Source organism: Astatotilapia calliptera, chromosome 19 (genome assembly GCF_900246225.1).
Source record: "Astatotilapia calliptera chromosome 19, fAstCal1.2, whole genome shotgun sequence".
Classification (NCBI taxonomy): domain Eukaryota; kingdom Metazoa; phylum Chordata; class Actinopteri; order Cichliformes; family Cichlidae; genus Astatotilapia; species Astatotilapia calliptera.
The window spans coordinates 25,313,130-25,337,178 of record NC_039320.1 but is presented as its reverse complement, the minus strand read 5'-3'; the positions used below and the strand labels follow the sequence as shown (position 1 = coordinate 25,337,178).

Below are 24,049 nucleotides of genomic sequence, written 5' to 3'. Positions count from 1 at the left end.
GTAGTAGAGACATTAAAGGAATTTTCCTGGCAGTGAAGCAGAAGTATGCAGCAAAGCAAACTAGAAATATTTCAGTAAAGTACAAATAACTCATAATTATAATTCACTACAGTGCTGGAGTAAATGAACTTAGTTGATTTCAATATCCAGTTTATTTAACCCTTTCTAGGGCAGGTTTCTGGAGGTTCAGAGAGCTGCCTCTCAAGCTCACCTCTAAAATGTCAGGCAGCAGAGAAGACATAAGATACAGTCTACACATTTAACCTCAGGCTTGGAAATTGTTGATCTAATACATACTCTGTTTGAATGCGGTGTATTCCAACCTAACTTGCCTTCTTTTATTTGTCCTTTTCGATGGAGATCCAAATGCAGAAGGCATGCAGAAGCTGAAACTCGTGAGAACCCACTGAGAGAGACATCTTTTGGAATGAGACCACAAGAAATGGGAACCCCGGCTGCCTTCTGGAGCCAATATCTTTCCCTTCCTTTGGTTTTGAAGTGTAACCTGTCCAGAAAAACAGCTACAACGCAAGCTAGATCATACAGTCAAAGAAGAAAGAGTTCATGATGTAGCACAGACTAAAGGAAAAAACACACACAACAAACTGGAGATGGCAGATGTTTTTGAAAACAGCAAAACAAAATGGAAAACTGGACAACTGAAGAGAAACTGATGCAGAGAACTGAAGTAAAGTGCACAGAGGTCACAGGATGAAACGGTCAGATAGGCAGGATAAGAAGCAGAAGCGGGATCTTTAAGCTATCATACCAAATTTCAGTTTTCAGAAATGATAACAAAGTTGCCATGCGTGTTCTGGAACCAACTTTTATTAACAATATGATGAAACTTTTTGATGTTTGGAAGCTACTACATGTTCTGGCTTTCATGACTGAGTTTATGGCGCCCTCTATTGGTGAAAGAAATGCGATGACGTGAGAAAAACTGCTGGAACATTGACTTCAGCCTCCCTGCAATATTGACAACAAACATCCAAAAATGAACTATTTAGCTAAAAGAGGTTTGAATCGACTTTTTTTTTTCTTTTTAGGTTTCTGGTCCATTATTAGACATTTGGGATAAAAGTTAGTGCAAAAGAAAAAACAACAACAACCTTTCAGTCTGCAGATATATTCTGTTATTTAAAAGCAAATGCACGCTCAGACTGAAAACAGGAAGCTAGTAATTCTACCATTATTTATGAAGTGGCCTCCCTGAGGCCAACTCTAAGCAGACTTAGACTGGCTGAGAGGAACTGGACTCCTACCAAACACCTGGAACAACAGAAGCTTTCAATTGCTTGGTCCCCAGGCCCAGCGTGTTAAATGAACACTACACAGCAGGAGGAATTTAATCAGCAGTGATAATCTTGCAGTGGTTGGGTAGAACTATTTAAACAGAAGAAATTCACTTTATTAAATGTATTAAAGACATAAATACATGCTAATGTGACTTTTATTGTAATCTGCCACTGGGTGTCATTATTGGGCTGAGGGACACACAGTAACTCAAACATCCACAGAGAAGTGGGAAGCATTTTTTGGCATTTAATTGCAAATTCTTTTGTGGGTGTGCAAAAACATTTTAGTATCCAAACTTCATGATGTTTTAAACGATTTGTAACAATCCAAAATGCTGCGTTTGGCCCACATGATCTTTATTTTGATTATTACAGGAGTAAAGTGTAAATCTGTTTCTTGTATGCATGTATGCAAGAGTAAACACATTTTAAATAAATGAACAATTCAGCTGAATGCCCAGAGGTATGGACAGAAGGCACTGGAGCAGAGCAACACATTAAATGAGTCCATCTACTTAGCAAGCTATTCAATCAACAAAGCAAAGTCTGCCAGTGAGAGGCCACTAACTGCAGACTTGAGGAGCCAGACTGACCACTGAGGAGATTTAGAGTGGCCCAACTCTTCAAAAAAAAAAAAAAAAAAACCCTTCTCCTTTTCCAGTTCGCTAACCACACACACTGGGCCTTAAAGCCAAATCATCGTGGAGGGGGAGAGCCGAGAGGTCTCGGTGTCTGCCACTCCATACTGCTACATAAAAAGAAGGTGAAGGATGCCGTGTGAGCAATTGGTTCCAATTGACAGAGGATTGGTCATGGTCAGCCTTCTGAGTGGAAATCCACGTGAGAATGTAGCATTTGGACCAGCAAGGGGCACAAGAGGCCAATGGCAGACAATGAGGCCACTCAGAGGAGTCTGGCTGCTGTGGAATAGTTGGGACACAATCTCCTCTGGTTTAACCCTTCATCAGCTAGTTATTCATTCAACTTAATGCACAGAGGTGGAGCTTGTGTAGTAGAAATGTTACATGCATAGTTCAGGTAATGTGCTGATAAACTGAGGGAAGCATTTGGAACCAAACGCCGATTTGAGCCGTTTTATCTATGCATCGAAGCATACATAGAGGGCTACTCTGATGATTGTGTTACATCAATAAAAGATCAAAATCATTTACAGCAGGCTGCACCATAAATTAGTTAAAAAACCTCCTCTGTAACCTCGAGAGGCAACTCAACAGTTACCATCCTTGTGACTTTTTCACCAATTAGGCAGGTCCTGCTCACAGAATGAGACCGACAGCTTTCAAGTCTCAAAGGGCCCGAGGGTCAGCGCTCAATCACAGTCAGGCTGGAGAGTTTGTGTGTTTCAGCTAGCTACTAGTTGACAGGGCAAAGCTGAGGTCAAAAGAGGTGGGGGCCAGTGATTGGTATGGGTGTGGACTCCTGCCAGCTCAAAAGAGAAGGTTTTGTCGCCAAGACACTGGCCGAATCAGGCTTCCCTTTCACAGTCCAGCCGCCCCTCTACTCCAGGCCTACAACAGCTGATGACAAGGCCCCAGCTGCTAATTATCCGGCTGATGGAGAGTCACTGAAGTGCGACTGTCAGAGCAAGGGGTGGCCCTTGTGTCTGCAATGGGATATATCTGCGGCAGACTGGGGGATAAAAGAAGTTGAACTGCAGGTGCAGGTAGTTCTTTAAAAGCAGTAATCCAGTTGATTTTTGCATATTGTGAAGTGCCTTTGCACATGTGAGTAGATAATAGATAATAACTCTCCTGTAAAACAGGGTACCATAATAATAATTTAACTGGGTCAAAATTCTTTACTTTCAGCTGTACCCGGGACGCTGGGTCCTGGGTCGTACATCACTGTGTGTGCGTTACAGTATTTTCAGTCTCTTTAATACACAGTGCAGTGTCCACAAAGCCCCTCTTTGTGAATCCATCCTACATCATCATCTGTCCAGAAGATACCGGAGCTGTACCTGTTGAATTCCATATGTAGTACTCTTTGGACTGAAGTTCTCGGGCTGAGGGCAGGACAGACACAGTTGTTAGGGTCACCCAAGAGACAAATATTTATAAAAAAATTTTTTTTTTTACTGTAAGCTTACATGTTACAATCCGTGGCTTGGCAGAAGAATAAACCTGCACCGAATGCTGGTCAACATAACACCCAGACAACGTCATGTCAGGCACTTTGAAATGCAACTGTGAAGAAAAAAGCCACTGATGAGGAGTAATAAATCTTTTTATCTCGTCTTACATTAATGTGAGTAGTACATGAAGACCATAAAGTAGTAAGTATGGGTGACGATCCTTGGCTACTGGTAATTATGAAACATAATTTTTTATCTTTTTTTTTTTTTATCTATTTTTATCTTATTGTATATTTATTTTATTTTATTCTACTGTATATAGTATTTTATTTTATTCTATTCTGTACAGTTGTGTACTGTATTTATTCTTATTGTATTCTAATTTTTGCCTCATAACTTTTGCACTGTCCACTTCCTGCTGTGACAAAACAAATTTCCCACGTGTGGGACTAATAAAGGTTATCTTATCTTATCTCTTATCTTAATAACTTACTTTGACATAAGCAGTAAGTTTTGTGCAGAGTGGGTCAGAAGGTCCTGGTGTTGGTCCAGAAAAGTTGATCTTACCCTCCATCGTAACCTCACGAGACTTTGGGAACTTTTGCCCTACATATCATTGAGAATAAAATAGTCATCCATTTTTTTTAAAGTATGCAGATGCAGTGAAAGGGATTTTGTCTCTTATAGGGAGAGTCTGAAGCATAACGCTTACCCAGGACCCAGACAAGCAGGTTTTTCTCTTTTGAAACATCCAACTGTCCAGAGCTTACCTTCATATCTACAACACCCATTTGATCCCTGCACAGTGCACACAGAGACAGTATGCAGACAATCAATTAAATCGGATTTTTTTAACAGAGGTTACAGAACACAGCTGAATTACAGTGCAGTTTGTTTAATAGTCTCTCACACACAAGCAAGATACTATAACTCTGCTAAATTAGATTTAAAAACATTTAAAAGAGTTTTCCATTAAAAATTTTTTCCTGCACACATATGTGCATTTGATTTTTCAACAATTTCTAAACTCCTAAAAGGGCTCTCAGTAATTATATTTATGACTGGATCATATTATGCTTGTAAAGAAAGCATAAAGCACGAGGAAATAGTGATTTTGAACTTTGTGTAGTTTACCTGTTAAAGAATGGCAGGTGAGCATTACAGAACTCAAAACTGTTCTTTATACTCTCATGAAGTTTGAGGGTTACTGACACGCGAAGCTGGTTCTCCTCTTCCTTTAGTTGGTATGAACCAAGTATGGGTGGAACAGGAACCTGGTGAGAAATTAAGATTTTAGCAGAAATCATTTACAAGATGAAAACATATCTGCAAGGAATTTGTATGCATACCTCAGAAGTATAGCTGCATAGTCTGAAGGGCTCTAGAGGAGGGGAAAAGGGAAACTTGTATGGCCCGGAGAAAGCTGAGCCATCATAATTATCCACACTGCTGGCAGTCAGGATACTCGAATCCAGAGATGTGACACAGGGATGGACCAGGATGTCCTGCAGTGGAGAACCATTTGGTGGCAGTGATAGAGTCACTGTCACATTTGGGAGCACCCCCTCCACTTCACACTGTTGAAAGAAGGGTAGAAATGTAGAATAATCCTAAATAAATCATTTCCAGAAGTTATAACATTAATCACTTTTTTTACATTGCGGACTTACTTTGCATGTCACGGTGCCATAAACATCCCAGAGGTCCTGTCTGCTTCGATTACCATACTGCATGGACCGCACTGTTTCTATCAGTCCAACGTTAACCACAGCTCGACCTCGGTGTAGTCCTGTCTTCCAGGCTGGCTGTTTCTGAGTTCCAACAGAAGTGGGCGCTGTGGGTGTCCCAGGTAGGGGGACATCAAGGGGTGTGCCAAGTGGACAAACCTGCAGGAGGACTGAGGGCACCATCGCCAGACGAGAGCCAAGCCCTTCACTATCAGGCTTACTCCCTGAGCCAAGGAGAAAAGTCTGTAGGCCTGCCAGAAGTGTGAGACCCTGTGAGACTGACAGCAGACTGGCCAGAGGTGGCCGCGGATCAGGAGGGACATCCACTAAAGGCAGACACGCCAGAATGAGAGGCCCTTGCGAGACAGTCAACACAGGCCAAAGTATTCCTTTTGCAGGTCCATCCACATGCAGCTCCAGGGCTGGTGACCGTGGACGGTAAAGACAGTCATCTCTGAGGGCTACATAATTCTTACCTGAGTCTGAAAGCCCCAGCTCAGTGAGCAGGAGCTGCAGGAAAGTACTCTCCTCTGGGACTGCTACATATGAGGAACCTGCCAGGCTCTTTGCACGGTGCTCCACGGTGGAAAACCTCCTGATGAAGGAGACACAAGACATGACAAAACACAGCGATCTATAAGTAATCCGAAAAAAATATGTTATGTTAGCATATATGTGACAATAATTAGAAGTCACAAACCTAGAAAAGCGTATTGACAGATTTCCTCCATTCTCGTGAGAAATAATCCACAAACCACGTACAGTCATTTCTCCGGCTACAGCAAACTCCCGACTTTATGGGGGAAAAACAAAAGCGTCAAAATCTAATATTTAAATCTCCCTGTGCATGTGTTAAATTCATTTTTTGCCTCGCTGTATGAACATCGCTGATGCTTGCTACTTACTTCCTGGTTTTGTTGTTTCATGTGACAACCACGTCCAATCAGCTGACAAATGCGCTTGCGCACTTCCAAGCGGCTGTCCCCACCCTTCTCTCCCATACAGGAAGCTGGATCGCCAACCAGCTAGCTGTCAACAAAGGGCAAAACTGTACGAAACCACCAAATCAATGCAGAAGTCGGCTTTGAGTTCCATCTCCTAGGTTTTATTTCACCGCGCCGCCAGCTGAATCTTTAACATGGCGACGACAGCTCATCTGTTCGAGGTAAAATGACAACGGGTAGCTGTGTTAGCTTTCAGGCTAGCTAAGGGGCTAACTACAATTAACGGTACCCTAACAGTGCCGACCGTATTTATCAATTGAGTGCGTAATTAAGAATTAATAATAACTCAAGCATTGAGGAGAAACGTTGGTTTCTTGTTGTTAAAGTGTGAGAAAAGAGGACACGTATTGTCTAATTGTATGAGTTCGCTTATTCGAGGAAATAGCAATGTTGTTGGCTGTTTGTGTGCAATAAAATCAGCACAGGTAACTTTAGTAACCTTTTACAATTTACCCGATCTTGTAATCTTTTACCATCCTTTTGTAGACGACTGTAGTATTTTGGGCCAAGTGACTTTTCTCCCATTGCTTTTTCCCCCCTTTAGGAGCCCTTTGACGCAGATGAGTACATTGAAAGGCTGGCATGGAGGACTCCTGGGGGAGGCTCCAAAGGAGGAGCCGAGGCGTTTGACCCCAAAAGGTACTATAGATACTTGTCATTTACATATGCAGTAGCATCTCTCTTATCCTTAATATAAGGTCGTAGTTTATAAGAATTACATGCACCACATTTTAGCTCAAAGTTTTAGATTATATAGCGTATAAGATCTCCTTCCATCCATTATCTTTATTGAAAAGGAAGTAAAATTTAATTGATTATTTTTAGTTATTATAATAATAAATATGTTCTCAAAAGGATGCCTTATTCATGAATTAATATTTCAACTTTTACAAATGGAAAGCATTAACCATGCATACTGTCTTTCTAGCCATAGTGCCACTCATTTTTTGAGCAGTTAATTAAATTAATTAGACTGTAATCAAGACCATTTTCTCTCTGTAGCCATTAAATACACATAAACCATTTTCTTCTCTCTCAGTAAACATATTTTAATAATAATTTAGGGTAAGCTTCCTGTTAAAATACTTGGAAATAATTCATTATATTTTAGATTTTAGTGTTTCAATTACAGTATGTCATTGTATTATTTTATAACAGTCAACAGACTGACTTTCTAAAGAAGCTGTCCTTCACAAAGCTCACCTGGATCTCCTCTCCACTCATTTAAAGTTTCGGGTTGGAGAAAAACAAGAAATAAATATTAAAGTCTTTTGCATCTTTTTTCCCCATATTTGTTGTGATGTTTATATTTGGGGACAGGCCTGCATCTCGTAAGCAAAAATGCCACAGCAGTTTAACTGTGCCACAGATGCATCCTGCTTATCTTCTCACTACACAAACTGTTGCCGCCACCTCCTCGGATACTCTTAGCTACAAGTCAGAGACAACATATCTGTGGAGGCCACCATACTGTGAGTCACCAGCCAGGGAATGAGTGTCTGTTGGGAAAGGATGGGAGATGTCTTTAAGCTCTAGCCAGTGCTGAGGGAATTAGTCAGAAGATTATACACTCATCATTTTGGGATGTTTCCTACTCTGTGAAATGTGGTGCTGACTTAGAACATTTGCTCTGCAGTCCTGGTGGCACTTAAAATGCAGCTGACGAAGCTGCTAGTTTTCAGAGCTTCTTAAGCCTGGGGACCCAGGAATTAAGCATCTGGCACTATTCTTTAACTATTAACTGTAACTGTGAGGTCAGTGGGACAGATTTAACCTTGCGGTACCAAATTACTATTCTAAACTAAGGGCATTTTCTGCATCTTTTACCTGTTATTTTTTTTGAAGAACTACCAAGTGGAAACTTACATGCATTCTTTCCCCCATTAAAGGCTGTTGGAGGAGTTTCAGAACCACATTGAGGAGTTGAAGCAATTGGATGAGAAGATCCAGCGGAAGGTGGAGAAGCTTGAGCATCAGTGTCATCGTGAGGCCAAGGAATTTGCCCACAAAGTTCAAGACTTGCAGAGAAGCAACCAGGTGTGTTGTGTGGTGAAAGGAGCCAATCACACCCACTGCAAAGCCCTTGAGCTGTCAAAGATTATATTATCTGTCATTCCAAAAACTTTTTTCTGTGTGTTTTTTATTTCACATCCTCTTTGTTTTGCATGATATCAGGTGGCCTTTCAGCATTTCCAAGAGCTCGACGAGCACATCAGCTATGTGGCCACTAAGGTTTGTCACCTGGGGGACCAGCTGGAGGGGGTGAACACGCCTCGCCAGAGAGCTGTAGAAGCTCAGCGTCTGATGACCTACTTCAACGAGTTCTTGGATGGAGACCTACGCAGCGATGTATTTAACAACCCAGACAAGGTAAGTATGCTGCACATGTTCTTTCCCTTCACATCAGTGGAGGTGTGTATGCGTGACCACTGTCGGGGGCCCCCTGCTGTGATACTGCTGGAGGTGAGAATGAACAGGATTACGAGGTAAACCATCCATATTAATTTGTTAAGTTTATCCCTTTAGTTGGATCCCTCGACTAATTTGGATTAATAAACTGTCATTTGCTGTCTGACAATAGCTGGCTGATTGACTAGCATGGATGTCAACATGCTCATGTCAAAACTAATTGCATTTACAGTAGGTTGTCTGGGAGAGAGAATTTGGATGGCCCTCAGCTTTGTGTCACGTTACAGCAGAAGAGAGCTTGTAGCAAGGTGGTGCATGCAAGGGCACTGGTGACATACATCCTGGGAAAAGATATGCACACTTTTACCCAGTGTCAGTCTACACAGAGGCCTTTTCGATGTTAGACAAGTGGCCAAAAGTTTGATTTTGCAGTTTTGTAGTGACAGCAGAGCGACTGAGATGCTTTAGATTTATTCTTGTTAGTAGGAATGTCATTAGCGGATGCTGAGAAGTGTGTCTGGGGGTCAATCCCAGAAACGAAAGCTGGAGATGGAGCTGGTTTTCTGGAAAGGCATGCAGAAATATCTGTCCAGATTCCTTTTTCCTGAGCATACCTCCATATGAGGGGGAAAAGAGGAAAGCTGCAAGTGAATAGCTGAAGGGGGATGGCTTTGCTAATCCTTCTGAAAGGGAGGGCTGGGCCGCCAGCGTGGAGACAAGTGCTGCTAAACCCTGACTGCAGGGAGACGGCTACATTACTTACATGGGATTTAGCTAATCTTAGCTGGGGGACAGATACTTAGAAAACCTTCGCCGAGCAGAAAGGCTGGATCCTCCTCACGGGAGCAGAGTAATGATGTTAGCTGAGGCAGGCATCTGCGGGAACAGAGGAGTTGCGGACGGCGGGCCTTTCGTAGGTCTGGGGCTTTTTTTTTCAGCCAGCGTGTATGTCAGGAGGGGTGGGGGTGTGTATGGGGGTGTGGGGCGGCTCTCGACAGGGCCCCCTTTTTTTAGACAGATATCCCTGGACGGACAGATTATTGAAGGCGATTTAGACTCCTGTGGGATTACAGCCTATTCAGAAAAGGCATGCCAATAAAGAGTTGGATGTGCTGCTAAGTCAGGACTTCCACTGCTGCTGCTGCCGATGCCCAGGTGAGCGCAGCCTGTCTGTTATCAGCTCCCTGTTCAACACGGGAAGGTGGAGGAGGGCTGCTTTAAGATGATGATCCCCCAAGGGGAAACACTGCCGGCGGCCTGCCCACTTTTTCTCTGGATGTCCACTTCACATGGTCCCGCTGTGCTCTCACTCTTTTTCCATCACCTGATATCTCTCTCTCATAAACACACATACATACCCACTCTCACTTTTTCTCTGTTCCTCAGATTAAGGAAGCTGCTGATATCATTCAGAAGCTGCATCTCATTGCCCAGGAGCTGCCATTCGACAGGTGAGTCAGGCATCCTGAAGGCAGCTTTAGACAAAAGCAGTGACATACAAGAGGAACGCAGAGTATTACTTTTGTTCCTCTCAGTGTAATCGCAACACTAAATCTTTACAGCATCATGTGATTTCTAAAAATAGTCTACTTTTTTATTTTACTAGTATATAGATTAAAATGTCATTGATATTGATTTACTGTTTTTCTCTGCCAGGTTTGCAGATGTCAAGGCAAAAATTGCAAGTAAGTTTTTGACAGTCACCCACATTTAGTGTTTCTATTGTAAACTACTTGGAATGACCAAGTTTTCTTCATTTGAAGAAACATTATTGAACATTGAATATTGAGTCACTGCTCCAATGAAGAAAACCTTATTAAAGTTAAACAAACACTGTTTGTTTTAACCATCCCTCAGTCTCAACAACTTTCATGGGTCCGAACATTAAAAAGCCTGTAAAAGTATTTCTGAAGACCCGGGTGGTCATCTGTCCAGGCCTGATGCTGCTGTCATGAGTAGTGAATGTACTACAGAGTTCAGACCAGGAGCAAAAGTGTGTGTACATAAAGAATGAAAAAACCAAACAAGGCTTACAGAAAACACCTGCAGAAATATCAAAACTTTGCAAAAATGTTTGTTTCTGTAACGTTATTTCCAGTCTAAGAAAAACAGTAAATGACAGTGTGCTGATGGAAGGACAAATGGAACCTCTGCCCTCACAAAACAACTTTGTGCAATATGTCAAGGTTACTGAAGTCCATTTAGGTATCCCAGAACACTTGTTGATCAGTGTTTCCTGGACTAATGAGAAAGAAGTTGTTTTTTTGGTGTTTGTTTTTTTTTAATAATAAACACAAATACACACAAAAGTCTGTGCAAAGAGGAAAGTACATTAGCACTCAACCCTTAGATCATCGGTATACTCTTTTCTATCTCGGGGCCTGGATGTCTCCCAATCTAGGGGGAAACAATGACATTTCACAATAAAGGTGTCTCTATATGAAACTGTGGAGTGTGGAAAAACTGAGGAAAATGGGACTTATGTAAGTTGACTTATGTTTATGCTGTAGGATGTGACCTGTAAACTTTTTTTGGCTTCCGAATGGGGGCATGCTGATGTGTGCTGATGCACACCATCCTCATCTGATGGAGGTTTTTGCCATTAAGATGCATAACTAAATTTAAGAGTTTAATTCCTTTTTCCAGCCTGCACTGTGTTGATTTTTAAATCACATGAAGTACAACTGTTTGTGTATCATTAATTTAATCAGCTTGTGTTTATTGGTGTCTGTGACTTAGATGAATATCAGGCCACATTTTATGAGTAGTCAAATCAGAAATCCTAGTAATCCTTTGTAATAATATAATATAAAATCTAATAATTTATTGGTGGTTGTTTGGTTTTCTAACCAGGTAAATACCATGACCTGGAGCGGCAGTTAATCCAGGAGTTCACTGCAGCTCAGCGCAGGGGTGAGATTGGACGTATGCGGGAGGTTGCAGCAGTTCTATTACATTTCAAGGTAACCTAGAAAATGGGTTCAGTGTCCACATTTGACCTTTGGTCAAATTAATTGGATAATTGTGATTCCCATTCTGTTCATATTAATCATGTATGATTAAAATTTTTAGCACTTCCTTGAAATGTTGCACAGCGATGTAATGCTTGTGTCTTTTCGTAAAAGGGCTATGCACACTGTGTGGACGTCTACATCAAGCAGTGTCAGGAGGTGAGTGTGTAAAGTTCCTCTTACACTTGGTAGTATTGCTTCAAGTAATATCTGCAGACATTTACATGTTGCTGATGTCATCTGTCTTTGTAAGGGTGCCTACGTGAGGAATGACGTGTTTGAGGACACGGCAGTCCTCTGCCAGAGGGTCAATAAGCAGGTGGGCGAGGTCTTCAGTAGTCCTGAGACTGTCATGGCCAAACTCATCCAGAACATCTTTGAGAACAAATTACAGGTATTTCTACTGAAATGAAGAGTTTGATGTATTACTCTGTCTTTGGTTATATTTAACTGGCTTTGTGTCTGCAGGCACATGTTAAAGAAAAACTGGATGAAACTCGACACTCAGATGTAGAACAATACCTCAAGAATCTCTATGACCTTTACACCAGGTAATTAACTTGCTGACTTTTAATTCAGTTCACTTCATGGGTACCCGGAAACCATTGTTCTTGTTTATGACTCTGATTATTTCCCTTTTGAAGGACCACAGGATTAGCCACAAAGCTCACAGAGTTCAACCTGGGCTCAGACAAGCATACGTTCCTCTCCAAGCTGATTAAGAGCATTTTTTCTTCATACTTGGAAAGTTACATTGACATGGAGAGAGAATACCTTCGCACTCGAGGTGCCATGATTCTGCAGCGATACTACGACTCTAAGAATCACCAGAAACGGCCAGTGGGTGCTGGCAGGTCAGACTTTTACACATTTGATTTTACACAAAGAAAAGATTAACTGGTAAAAAAACAAAACATAATTTAAGTTTTGTTTTTTGTAACAGTATTCAAGATCTGAAGGAACGGATCAGACAACGCACCAATCTTCCATTGGGCCCTAGCATTGACACCCACGGAGAGACTTTTCTCTCTCCGGAGCTGGTTGTCAATTTGTTGCAGGAGACACGCCATGCCTTTGAGAGATGCCACAGGGTGAGGCTTTTCTGTCCTATGTTTACTAGCGGTGCGCTAACTGTACTGCATTTGTGTTTTTTGAAAAAGTTTAAATGCATATTTTTCTTTGATGTTACACAGCTTTCAGACCCGTCTGACCTGCCCAAGAATGCCTTCTCAATCTTCCTGCTACTGGTTGACCACCTTTGTGTAGAACACATTGATTACGCCTTAGAGATTGGCCTCTCAGGTAAATCCAACTTAGCTCATTAAAACCATAATGTTTGTCTGCAGTGTTCACTATAGCTGTGTCCTAAAACTAAAACTTTTAATTTACTGGCAAGGATGATCCAGGTCTTCCTTGCCATCTTGTAAGAAAAGCTTTTCAATCAAACAGCCAGCAGACTGTTAAATAATAGCAGCCATCCTGGTGAAACTTTGATAATGGTCTAGTCCAGTGGTTCTCAAACTGTTGAACCAGAGCAGATTAGGTGTGGAAAACCAGATGAATACAATATTTCTGTCTTACATTTATTTGTAACAAAACACTAACAAAGGAAGCTGGAAACACATCGAATTCAGTGCTGGCGGGAAGCCTAACCCAGCTGTCATTCGGTGAGTCAGGGTACACGCTGGACAAGGCACCAGTCTATCACTGAACTAACACATAGTGACAGACACAAATCATTTTATCAAAGACAAAAGAAATCCCAATTTCTTAGCCGCATGTGGAAGATCCATCATCATTCTCCTTGCTCCACATGAGTTGAAACCATCAAGTATGTTACCTGGCAGGCCACATCCTCCGTTTTTGATTCGACACCTAGAGGAAAACACCTGCTCTGACATCACTTACTGCGGTTGGTTACATGTGCCCATTAATGTCTGTTCCATATGAAAAAGTGAAAAATCCAAGTTACCTTGATGCCATGCAGGCTGTGCTTTTGGCACTTCTTTACATTTTCTATGGGACTGTATAATAAGGGAGCAGCTTATCATTTTCAGCCAGCTACAGTGGAACTAAACATGCATTTGGTACATCCCAGTGCTCAATTCGTTAGGTACATTCTGCATTAAGGAAATGGATCATTGATGTCCCTGTGGTTTGATTACTTTCTCCTCACTGTCTGACACTGAAATAGAGCATTACTGAGAATTTCTGCTTCATGCATTATATTTCTCTAATGCCAAGAAGTAGACATCAGGCACTAGTGGTTTTCTGCTCTTTGTGAATCATGTTGATTCATGCTTTCACCCACTTTTTTTTTTCCTATCGTCTGGCTTTCTCTCTTTCTCTTCTACAGCAATTCCCTCACCTGATGCAAAGAATGCCAACCTGTACTTCCTGGATGTGGTTCAGCAGGCGAACTCTATCTTTCATTTGTTTGACAAACAGTTTAATGACCAGCTCATGCCTCTGATAAGGTCAGTTAAGGGTTAAAGATGATGAACCTTTTATTCATCTAGTAAAAAGATTTTCCTGAATTTATCTTTCCTAATCTGATTTTAGCTCATCTCCAAAGTTGGCAGAGTGTTTGCACAAGAAAAAAGAGGTGATAGAGCAGATGGAAGTGAAACTGGACACAGGAATCGACAGGTCTGTGTGTTCCTAATACTTTGTCTGTAATGAAATAGCAAGTAGTTTTAAAAGACATTTATGGGTGTTTTGTTTTTAATCTTTCTCCCTGCTGCACACAGAACACTAAACTGCATGGTGGGCCAGATGAAGCACATCTTGGCAACAGAGCAGAAGAAGACAGATTTCAGGCCTGAGGATGAAAACAATGTCATGATCCAGTACACTACAGTAAGAGAGAAAAATCTTCAGCTCGCTTTAAGGAGCTCACATTCAAAACTAAACAAATTAGCAAAGGAAACTTGCAAATCAAATCCACACCTAGTTTTTCTTCGACTAAATACAGATAGTGTGTCGGACTGAACGTGTTTTCCATGTTTCTCCTCGTGTACCCCCCACCTTGACAGGCCTGCTCCAAGGTATGTGCCTACGTCAGTCGGCAGGTGGAGCACGTGCGGAAGTCCATGGATGGGAAAAATGTGGACACAGTGCTGACGGAGTTGGGCATTCGTTTCCACCGGCTCATCCATGAGCATCTACAGCAATACAGCTACAGCTCAATGGGAGGGATGCTGGCCATCTGCGACGTGGCTGAATACCGACGATGCGCCAAGGACTTCAGGGTGAGTGTGGGGTGGGGTGGGGGGTGGAGCATAGGTCCAGAATGCACTGGTCACAGGGCAAACATGGCTTTTCCTACAAAGGCTCTACCTGGGATGTTTTATTAAATAAACTGGTCAGGCCAATCCAAAATAAAGGCTCTGGCATCCTTTGTTAATCTTTCAGTACAAACAAGAAGGGTGGCAAATAAGAATTATTTCCATCATTGATTATTTGATTGCTTATTTTCCTTTGTTAAACATTCAGTCTAAACATACATGGACCAACAGCATTGTAAATTTTCCGTGTTTAACGTGTACATTTGCTTATTTTGTCAGAACAGCTGTTAAAAGTCCACAAGACAATTCATTTTAATTATTAATTATTTAACCCCGTAAAGGATGAACCATTAAAAATTCTCAGAAAATTAGATTTTTTTAACCTTCTGATGACTAAAAAAAGAATATGCATTTATAAATATAAATTTGCATGTATGCATTTTATTGTAATTTGTGTCATTTTTACTAAATCTGGCATTTTTGTAGACTATTGCTCGCAGTTTGTTTACCTCAAACAAAAACATATGGGGACTAGGGTTAAGGTTGGGGGGGACAACACTGATGTAGAGGTTTAAAAAACTTGACCCGTGTATCATGTTATGTAGCAAATAAATAAATTAAATTAATCTATTCACAATTAACTATATTATATGGAAAAACTGGCAATTCTCACAGAGAGTCTGCAAATATTAGACATTTTTATTTAATCTAAATGTATAAAAACCTAAAGTATGTAAACAGTCTTGTACTTCACTGTCGTTCAGGTCCCTCTGGTGCTGCAGCTCTTTGACACACTCCATGCCCTTTGTAACCTCCTGGTGGTTGCCCCTGATAACCTGAAGCAGGTCTGTTCGGGTGAGCAGCTAACCAATCTGGACCGAAACCTCCTGCACGCCTTCGTCCAGCTCAGAGTGGATTACCGTTCAGCTCGACTCGGTAGACACTTCAGTTAATGACTGTTTCAACACCTCCCTGAGCTCCGTCCAGTAAATTATGCTTTGATGAGATGATGCATCTTGAAGATACCCATTACTGCTTCAGTGAATGCATCAGTCTGGCCCTAGCATACAGACTGTACTGGGATTGCTTTGTGCGTCATGGAGACAAGGGCCAGTGCTCCTTGAATGTGTGCATTTTACCTTTTTTTTCCCATTGTTTATTTCTCCAAGCTGAAGAAATTTAAATGTCTATTGACTTAATTTCAATTGTTTTTAAATACTAATCTATGGCAAAGATATCTGAAATCTAAGTAAATGGACATTACTCATTTCTATGGTTATCTAAAAAGAAACACTTTTTTTTTTATTGTGCCAAAAATATAAATTCTGTGGCTGCACCTGTGCACAGAAGTGGACCCGAAAGCTGCTTTAAAGGGAATCTGTCAACAATCACACTGTAAAGTCAAGGCTGTAGTCACTCTGTGCATTGCAGACAGCTACCCCTTGTAATGAACTGTAGGAAACCAGACAGAGACAGCCTGACTAAGCATGAGATCTGAGGTCTGTCTGGCTAAGAGAGACACATGACCACCTCTATAACCTTTGACCCTTGACCACAAATTACAGGTCAAGAGGCCATCTCAGAGTAGTGTGATCCGAGCTGCAAACAGGTCTGAGAACCTCTCTGTAGGTTTGGGTGGTCTCTTTATGGCTTAGATGATTGGTGTGATGGGTCACTGAGTATGTGTCACTGTAATTGCACAGATCAACACTTGCTCATCCAGTGGGGCACACAGTCCAAAGACATTGTCAGTCTGATCTGCAGTGTTTCTGGGTCAGGAGACACTACAGTGTGGACCTCTAATGATTAAGGAAACAAGCAAGAAGGGACTTCTTCACACAGGGCTTATTAGGGAGCTTCTACACTGAGAAAGACGAAGGGTCGTGTACCTAATGCCCAAAACTGTCTCTTATACAAAGTCGCTCTCATTGTACTGCTGTTTACCTTAATTAGTGACCCAATAAAAATCTGTTGCATTTTATTACTGTCCGTCTATGAATATCCTTCATAAATTGGGGAGCTGTGAATAGAAAGTTTGCTGAGTTCTCTTCAAATGTGACTTTCAAAGTGAGATGAAACAGTCTGTCTATAGAAGTCATCAAGTATTCATAGGAATTCTTGCCACCAGAGTAAAGTTCTTTCTTAGACTTCAGGAAGTGAGCAGAGCCAGAGGGGATTAGATATCTACGAGTTGATGAATTGTGTGCAGTAGTCATGGACTGGGGGAGAGCTGGGGAGATAGAGATGGCTGAAAGCTCAGTTCCAGCGCCGGCTGGTTAGTGTTGTGTAGAGGGTACACACGGTGCTGTGCAAGTTCAAACAACATAATTAATTAGGCTAATATTAATATTATCAATGCCACATAAATTCAATTCTCTCAGCCCTAATCACAACTGGATAGCTTGTAAAAATTATTTTGTTAGGCCCTGATGCAAACAGTGGGTCTTTTCCAAACATTTGAAAACTATTTGTTTTTGCGCCGATTAATGTGTGTGGCGCGGGAAGGGGTTAGGGGAGCGGAGCCAGGCCAGAGACGATAACTGGTGTGGAGACGAAGGCAGAGGCGCAGCCTGGCCCCAGGGACTCCCAGCACAGGCACATGGAAAAGGGGGAGGGATGTATTTTTTGGGGTGGGTGTTTGAGCAGGTGGAGGGGATTAGTAAAACTGTCAACACTGGAGAGCTGGATAAGACTGTCCTCTCTTACTCGTCAGTTTGAGCAGCTCTTGCATACACATTCAGAAACATAAAGACTCCAACACATACAAACATACGCTGGTGTCAGGACAGCAGAAAGACTGTGGTTGAACTGACCGTGAACGTGTCGTTCTACTTTTGATTTTTACTTTCTGTTAAAACTGTTTCCTGTTTTAACAGGAAACTGTCCGCCGCTTTTGTATTCAGATAGCAGAATATCTGCTCCCGTGCAAGGAAACCATGCCAAGATGTGTGCAGTTAGCTTTGAATTTATACCGGGACTGTGATCACCAATACCTCATACCTACAATATCGATCGTTTTGACCTTTCCATTGTGCAATTAAATCTTTAAACCGTGCTATTAGATCAAGCTTTGTTTAGCCAGGTGTCAGTGAAAGAGGCTCTCATTGAAAATGGTTGTTTTGTAATCTAAGGGGTTTTAATCCACACAAATCCAAATCTCTTGAAGGTGAGAAAATTATATTCTGTCTGTAGTACAGTAGTTTCAAATAGAACCTCTCTACGTGCACATTTCAAGCATCTGGTTTTTAACCAATGCTTTTAATTTTATTCTACAGCTGAATCCTCTCTGACACTATTTGTTTGCTGTCTTTATGCATCTCCCTCCCTCCTTTGTCTCCTCTGCCAAATCATCGACCGTAGCTTCTTATTTGTCCACTCACCCGGCTAGTTCTCCCAATATCCCATAAATCCTTGCTTTCGGCGCATTGCTGCTTCCCCAACTAGGCCGTCCCTCTCTCTGCCTCCTGGAGCCCTGACAATAAAGCATTACAGCAGTCAATCCATGTCAACAACAGCTTTGCTTAATTCCTGCTAAACACGTTTAAACTAAATCTTCACCTAATGATGCATAATGATTTGCTCTTTAGTGTGCTTGTGGCTCATATCAATTTTTCTGGTTTATTTTACCCACCAGTGAAAAGATGACTCAGGTGGACTCGCTGTGGAAGACAGTCTGGGATTAAGGATCCCCCCTGTTAAAATTAGGCAGTAATTGTGACTAGATCCATGAGTGTTTTGGCCTCACGGAGAACATCTTGTCTGACTAAATGTCCTCCGTTCTTAGCATTTTCGAAGCAAACAATGAGCGATGTTTAGAAATCACACAACAGATGGGATCACTGTATCCTGATTAGCTAGTTTACATATGAGCTGAATTGGAGTAAAAACTATTAAAACAGTGGGATCTTCATATTTATACATCTATGGTGGATATTCAAAGAAAGGCTTTTGTGGTCTTTTTCAAATCTATTCTTCAGAATTCCTCTGTGAGAGACTTTGGTGGCACACATCCAGGCCCTCTGATGCGATGCAGATGTTGCCCTGGCCTTGACCTCCTGCCCATGCGATGCCAGGGCCAAAAAGGCACAGGTGCCACGCCACCTTCAGTCTTGGGCAGCTGAGGGCTGCACTGTGCAGGATGTGAACGGTGCCAACTCTCCTCCTTTGCTCACTTTTATTATCTAATGGGGTTTAATAATCCCTTGATTCTTGCAATCATACACAACCAGTTTCTTGAAGATGTCACAAAGTAGTTTGTTTGTTCTGCTTTTTTTTTTTGCCCTTCTTCCTCCACCCTCCCCATCTCCTAAAAACACTATTAATTCTCTGCCGTAGTGGAGTGTCTTCCAGTGCTATTTCCTGGCCCGGTGCCTGTGCCTTGCTCTCTCTTGGCTGGGTTTGTCTGGTTGACTGCTCCACAGGAACAGACTGGCACTCTAGCTGAGGGCTCCGGGGTCTGCACACACAATCCACTAAACATGTCTCTGTGTGAGGAGCTGCACTACTTCCTAAATATGAAGGAGGAATCTCGAGTTGCAGCAACATTAAGCACATTTCCTCTTAATTATTTTATGTAGATGTACTTACCGTTATAATATATAATTTAATATTACTGTGCATTATGGGTAATTATCAGGAATTCTAGCAACTGGTCCAGTCTTGCTATTATAGTGTACAATACATGCTTAAATTCCATACAGTGCACTCCATTATTGGCATGTTGGTGCGTGCAGGACTAAGAAAAATACTGCAGAAGCATTTTAAAATCACGGTATAAAAAACAAATTGATTGTGATGTTTAAGGGACTTTGGTGTTAAACACATTCACTCACAGGGCAAACAAACATCTGTTACGTTTGTAAGGCCTTTGGCCCTCCTAACCCACTGATGTTGAACCAAGCCTGCACACTTGCCAGAGAAACAAATGAGGTCTCTCTCTCTCCTCCACTGAAGATGAAACACTGCATCACCAAAGCATGTGCGTTTGTCTAATCAAGTTTTTGCCCGCGGCTACATCGAATGTAAATGAATAGGCTTGTGTGTGCCAGCCTCTTATTTCTGTTGAGGCTGGCTGTGTTTGATGATGAAACGGTGCGGTGAACATGAGACAGAAGGGGGCACTAGTGCTCCAGTGTTGCTCTCCTCCCCTGTGGAGCCCTCTCCTCCTCAGAGCTTCTCACAATGGGGATCTGCCTGAGGGGGGAAATGTTGCTTTTTTAGGTCTGTGAGCCCATATCCCTTAATCCCCAGCCATGATTGACAATCATGATTTAGGGTATATGGTGTCCCATTCTAATCCACGAGCAATGATTTCATTTGCATACCTTCCGTACGTGGCCTCATTTTGGAGGAAACGGCTGCCTTTGTAAGTGATACAGAAAGAGAGAGGGAGAGAGCTGAAGAGAGTGAGTGCGAGATAGAGAAAGAATGGATGGGGGAATGTTTGTGTGTGTGTGTTTTTTGTCTTCTTTTTTTCTCTTTGCAAGAAGAAAGATGATAGCAGTCTCCATGCCCAAACAAACACTTTCAATATGTGCATTTCCTCTGCAGCACTTTCCCCTGACACACACACACACACACACACACACACACACACACACACATGCACAACGCATGTATATATTCAAACTCACAAGCACCATCACAAGTATATTTAGAAATGTAAAGATGTGCGGAGACACAGGGAACACACAGAGATGCTCCCTCACACGATGCAAAACTAAATTGCTATTTGCTCATTTTATAACCAAGTCAGGCTTAATTATAATCATGGGAGTTTGGGAGTTACCGTATAATCTCTAGAAGGTATTAAGAATTTCCCAGAGCACACCACAGTTAAAAGAAACAAATACAAATATGAACAATTATTTCCCAGTCATAACACCCAAGGGAATGTGAATCAAATAATGCTCAGTGTTTGGTATGCCCACAGAGAGCATTCATCCTTGCTTTTATCTACTGAGGAAGTGGAACACAAGTGACGCGCTGGATAAAAGGTCAAAAGAGTCACATTTCTGTGCAAAGGTAAAGATACAAATTATAAAGATCCCCAAGATAAGACGCTGGAAATTTAATTTGGTTATTTTTAATTTCATTGTAATTAATTCTTTGTCATTTTCAACAATAAATTCCCTATAATTTATGTGCTGGATATCATTAATATATTAGTATTATATATAATTGTAAATAATGCAGTAATTTAAAAGAAATCATATCATAACTCTATATATCTTTGCAGTGTTTCCAATTCTACGAGAAATTTCCCTTTTTGTTCTGCATAATGAAAAAATACACAGACACCAGGAATAATTCAATAATAACTGACAAAAGATACAAGTTTATTTTTTTTAACAATAAGTGAGCCAATCCACTCATGATAATCAGCACACATGATGTGCAAGCTTACAAAAAGAACAACTGTAAACGCTAAAAATGGTGCACAGGAATAACGAAGTGCAACTTGATAAAAAACGAAGGTATTTTTGGTGTTATTAAAGCAGAAAATGATTTAATTGTTTAAACACTGCATTAAAAACACTTGCTTTCCACTTTCAGCATGCACACAACCATGCTGAGTTCATATACTCGATGAACAATGACTTTAGTTAAGTGACGAATAATTTTCAAAACAAGTTTGTTCGTGTGATTGATCTGATTTTGACACACTGAGGAAAAACTCCAGTTTTCTTACAACAGAGGGAACTAATGGCAAAGGATCCTCTTCTCCCCAAAAAATAATCACCACCGGCACTGTACCATCAACCCAGCTCCCTGACTGACTGAGCCTGGCCAGGTCTCTGTGACAGAGGACTCCCCTTTGGAACAATAACAGTCTGATAATCTCCTCTTATCTCTAGTGTGTTTAGTGCCTGGTTAACAGGCTGTCAACTTGATGGGTGTCTCTCTACGCCTGTGCCATAGGAGAATGATCGTGTCATCGGGAAACAGAAAGGGGTGTCCTATTGACTTGGTGGGGAAGGAAAGCTACAACAGAGGAGCCAATGAAACTGAAATTAAGTAGAAAAAAAAGGACTGTGGTTGTTTAATTTTCTTGCAAAAAGACGTTTTTGTTTGAAACTACCAAAATGAATTGTTCGGTATATCATGCACTGCTCGAATACTTTCCCCTTTTAAAAAAAAAAAAAAATCTAAAATGGCAGTGAGGGCGGCTGCATTTGTGTCCTCCCCCTCTCATCTCACCCAGCCCAGTTCTCATCCGGGACATGTCAGAGGTGGTGTGGCATAAAGCAGCCTGAGGGTTATTAGCACCTAAGCATCACACCCATCATCCCACCTCCACGGACCATCCCACCCTCTGTACATTAAGCACTGTTTACCAGGCCTGCCCTAATTGATTCTGTCTCTTTATCTTTTTACCTCCTTAATTTTGTTATTAAGTGTGCGGGAGAGGCGCGAAAGCTCCTCTTTTTCCCATTTTAAGAAATTATACTCTTGTACTTGATCCAGCTAACAGGATTTTCTTAAATTACTTTATAAAAGACCATCTTTTAACTTTCTTCTTTCTCTCTCTATCCATTCATTAGCAGGTCTGCCTCAAGGCCTGCTCACATCAATTTCTTGGGTTAAAGTTACAAACTTAGGCAGCTCAGCCTGACGCTCACGGTGGTTTTTGTGGACGAGAGGGGGTGGCTGGAGGTGGAATGGGGACGAATTATTAATTTCTGAAGTATTAGAAAAATAAAGAGATTGAATTAAGAGTATTGGTCCTCTGTTATCCAGCATGGCTAGCCTCAGGGACTTACTGTGGTGGAGGACATTATGCAAATGCTCTCCCTCCCTCACTCTGTCATAGCTCGCTATCTTCCGTGCGCTCTTCCTCCCTCCCTTCTTTCACCCTTTCTCTCTTTTTCTCTCTCTTGCACTCAAGCTATGGTCCCCTTTTAATCTTGCCCTCCCTCTCTCTCTCTGTCTCTCTTTAATCTTCATCACTCAGCAGAGGCAGACACAGAGGAAAGCGGCTCCTGTTGAAACAGCTCCTCTTTCCTTGTTTTCTCTCATGTGCTAAAGTGCTGGTTTCCAAAAAATCCCAAAAAGTAACATTAGAGGGATCCTGGACAGCCAGACTATAAAATCAAAAATCCATATTTTAAAGAGGCTGGAAGACCCAATCAAATCCTTTATCAAAGATGAGGAGCAAGTAAAGAGAGTGGAGTTATTAATCACCTGCACTGGGGAAACAAAAGGCTTCATATTATTTCTTATTCACCTATTAACACACCCTCAGCCTGACATTAGGAACATCTTGGGATTCAGTGTGTTGCCCAAGGACTTGTCAGCATGTGAAGCATCGCACAACAGCGCTTAGTTTTATTGATAGTATTGAGCAGAGAGTGGACAGGAAAAACACGCAGATAATGGTCTGGGGTGGACTCAAACCTTGGTCTCCACAGTAGCTTTTGGCATATGGGGCACCAGCTCATCCTATATAATATTGAGTGTCTAATTAAAAAGGAACCATTACATATCTTAAATATTTACAGGTATGGGGGTGTACTATTGCACATGAAAAAAGTGTCAGGAAAATAAAGAGGTTGAATGAAGACTTTGGTCCTCTGTTATTCAAGTTTAACAATGAAAAAAGTTTGACTGTGGAGTTAGAATGTAGTGAGCTGTGCACGTTGTCCTGATTAATAATGGAGGCTGGGATGCTGATAGTGTAAAACAGTTAAAGTATTAGTCAAACATTTGGTGGAGTTAATGGTAAAGTCTTTCTTGCTGGGCGTAGCTGGGCATTGCAGGAAGCTGGATGCACTGAGGAATGAGGGACAATGGAGGAGTGGAAAGAATTCAGTCTTATCTATCATTTGGGTTTTAGTGCACATGTATATATGTTGCATGTGTCATGATTAATGGTAAACTTGTTAAGCACTTTTGTTTTGAGACACCAAATCTGCAATTTTTAATTCATCTACAGCACATCAAACTTTGTGATGTAACAAGAGGCGTGAAATGACAAATCTACAGTTTCATTCTTTACTTCAGCAAGTATTTAACAGCAGTGTGAACAAGTGAAAATGTTATTCTCAGCGAGCAGCATAGCTCTTTGCTTTAAAAAGAGCCAAAGTGACAACTTGCTTTGCTAAAAGCAAAAATTAAGCAGTTCAACTAATTAATCAAAATCGACTCCACAGATCATTCTGAAAGTGTATTTTAGCGCTCCTTAATAACTAACAAATTAAATAACCACAGGGTTACTG

General features: G+C 41.4%; 2 protein-coding genes across 3 annotated transcripts; one reads left to right on the top strand and one right to left on the bottom strand.

Annotated features, from left to right (window-relative positions):
- Positions 1–1,525: 1,525 nt before the first annotated feature.
- On the bottom strand, positions 1,526–6,090 carry ap5m1 (adaptor related protein complex 5 subunit mu 1). Of its 2 annotated transcripts, none has more exons than XM_026151862.1 (9): positions 6,026–6,090; positions 5,821–5,913; positions 5,064–5,715; positions 4,743–4,970; positions 4,528–4,667; positions 4,106–4,191; positions 3,887–3,999; positions 3,409–3,505; positions 1,526–3,324 (listed from the first exon to the last, which is right to left on the bottom strand). In XM_026151862.1, exons 2-9 carry the CDS (start codon positions 5,886–5,888, stop codon positions 3,242–3,244), a joined length of 1,467 nt encoding a protein of 488 aa, XP_026007647.1. In that variant the 5' UTR covers positions 5,889–5,913; positions 6,026–6,090; the 3' UTR covers positions 1,526–3,241. The 2 variants fall into 2 exon arrangements, with proteins under 2 accessions (XP_026007647.1, XP_026007648.1); XM_026151863.1 differs by lacking the exon at positions 6,026–6,090 and having other exon boundaries at positions 5,064–5,446; positions 5,597–5,715; positions 5,821–6,019.
- Positions 6,089–16,812, top strand: exoc5 (exocyst complex component 5). Its single transcript, XM_026151861.1, has 18 exons — positions 6,089–6,285; positions 6,669–6,763; positions 8,014–8,161; positions 8,300–8,494; positions 9,920–9,984; positions 10,190–10,218; positions 11,387–11,496; positions 11,659–11,703; positions 11,798–11,938; positions 12,013–12,095; positions 12,189–12,398; positions 12,488–12,635; positions 12,738–12,846; positions 13,901–14,021; positions 14,107–14,193; positions 14,295–14,403; positions 14,580–14,795; positions 15,596–16,812. Exons 1-18 carry the CDS (start codon positions 6,259–6,261, stop codon positions 15,782–15,784), a joined length of 2,127 nt encoding a protein of 708 aa, XP_026007646.1. The 5' UTR covers positions 6,089–6,258; the 3' UTR covers positions 15,785–16,812.
- The last annotated feature ends 7,237 nt before the right edge of the window (positions 16,813–24,049 follow it).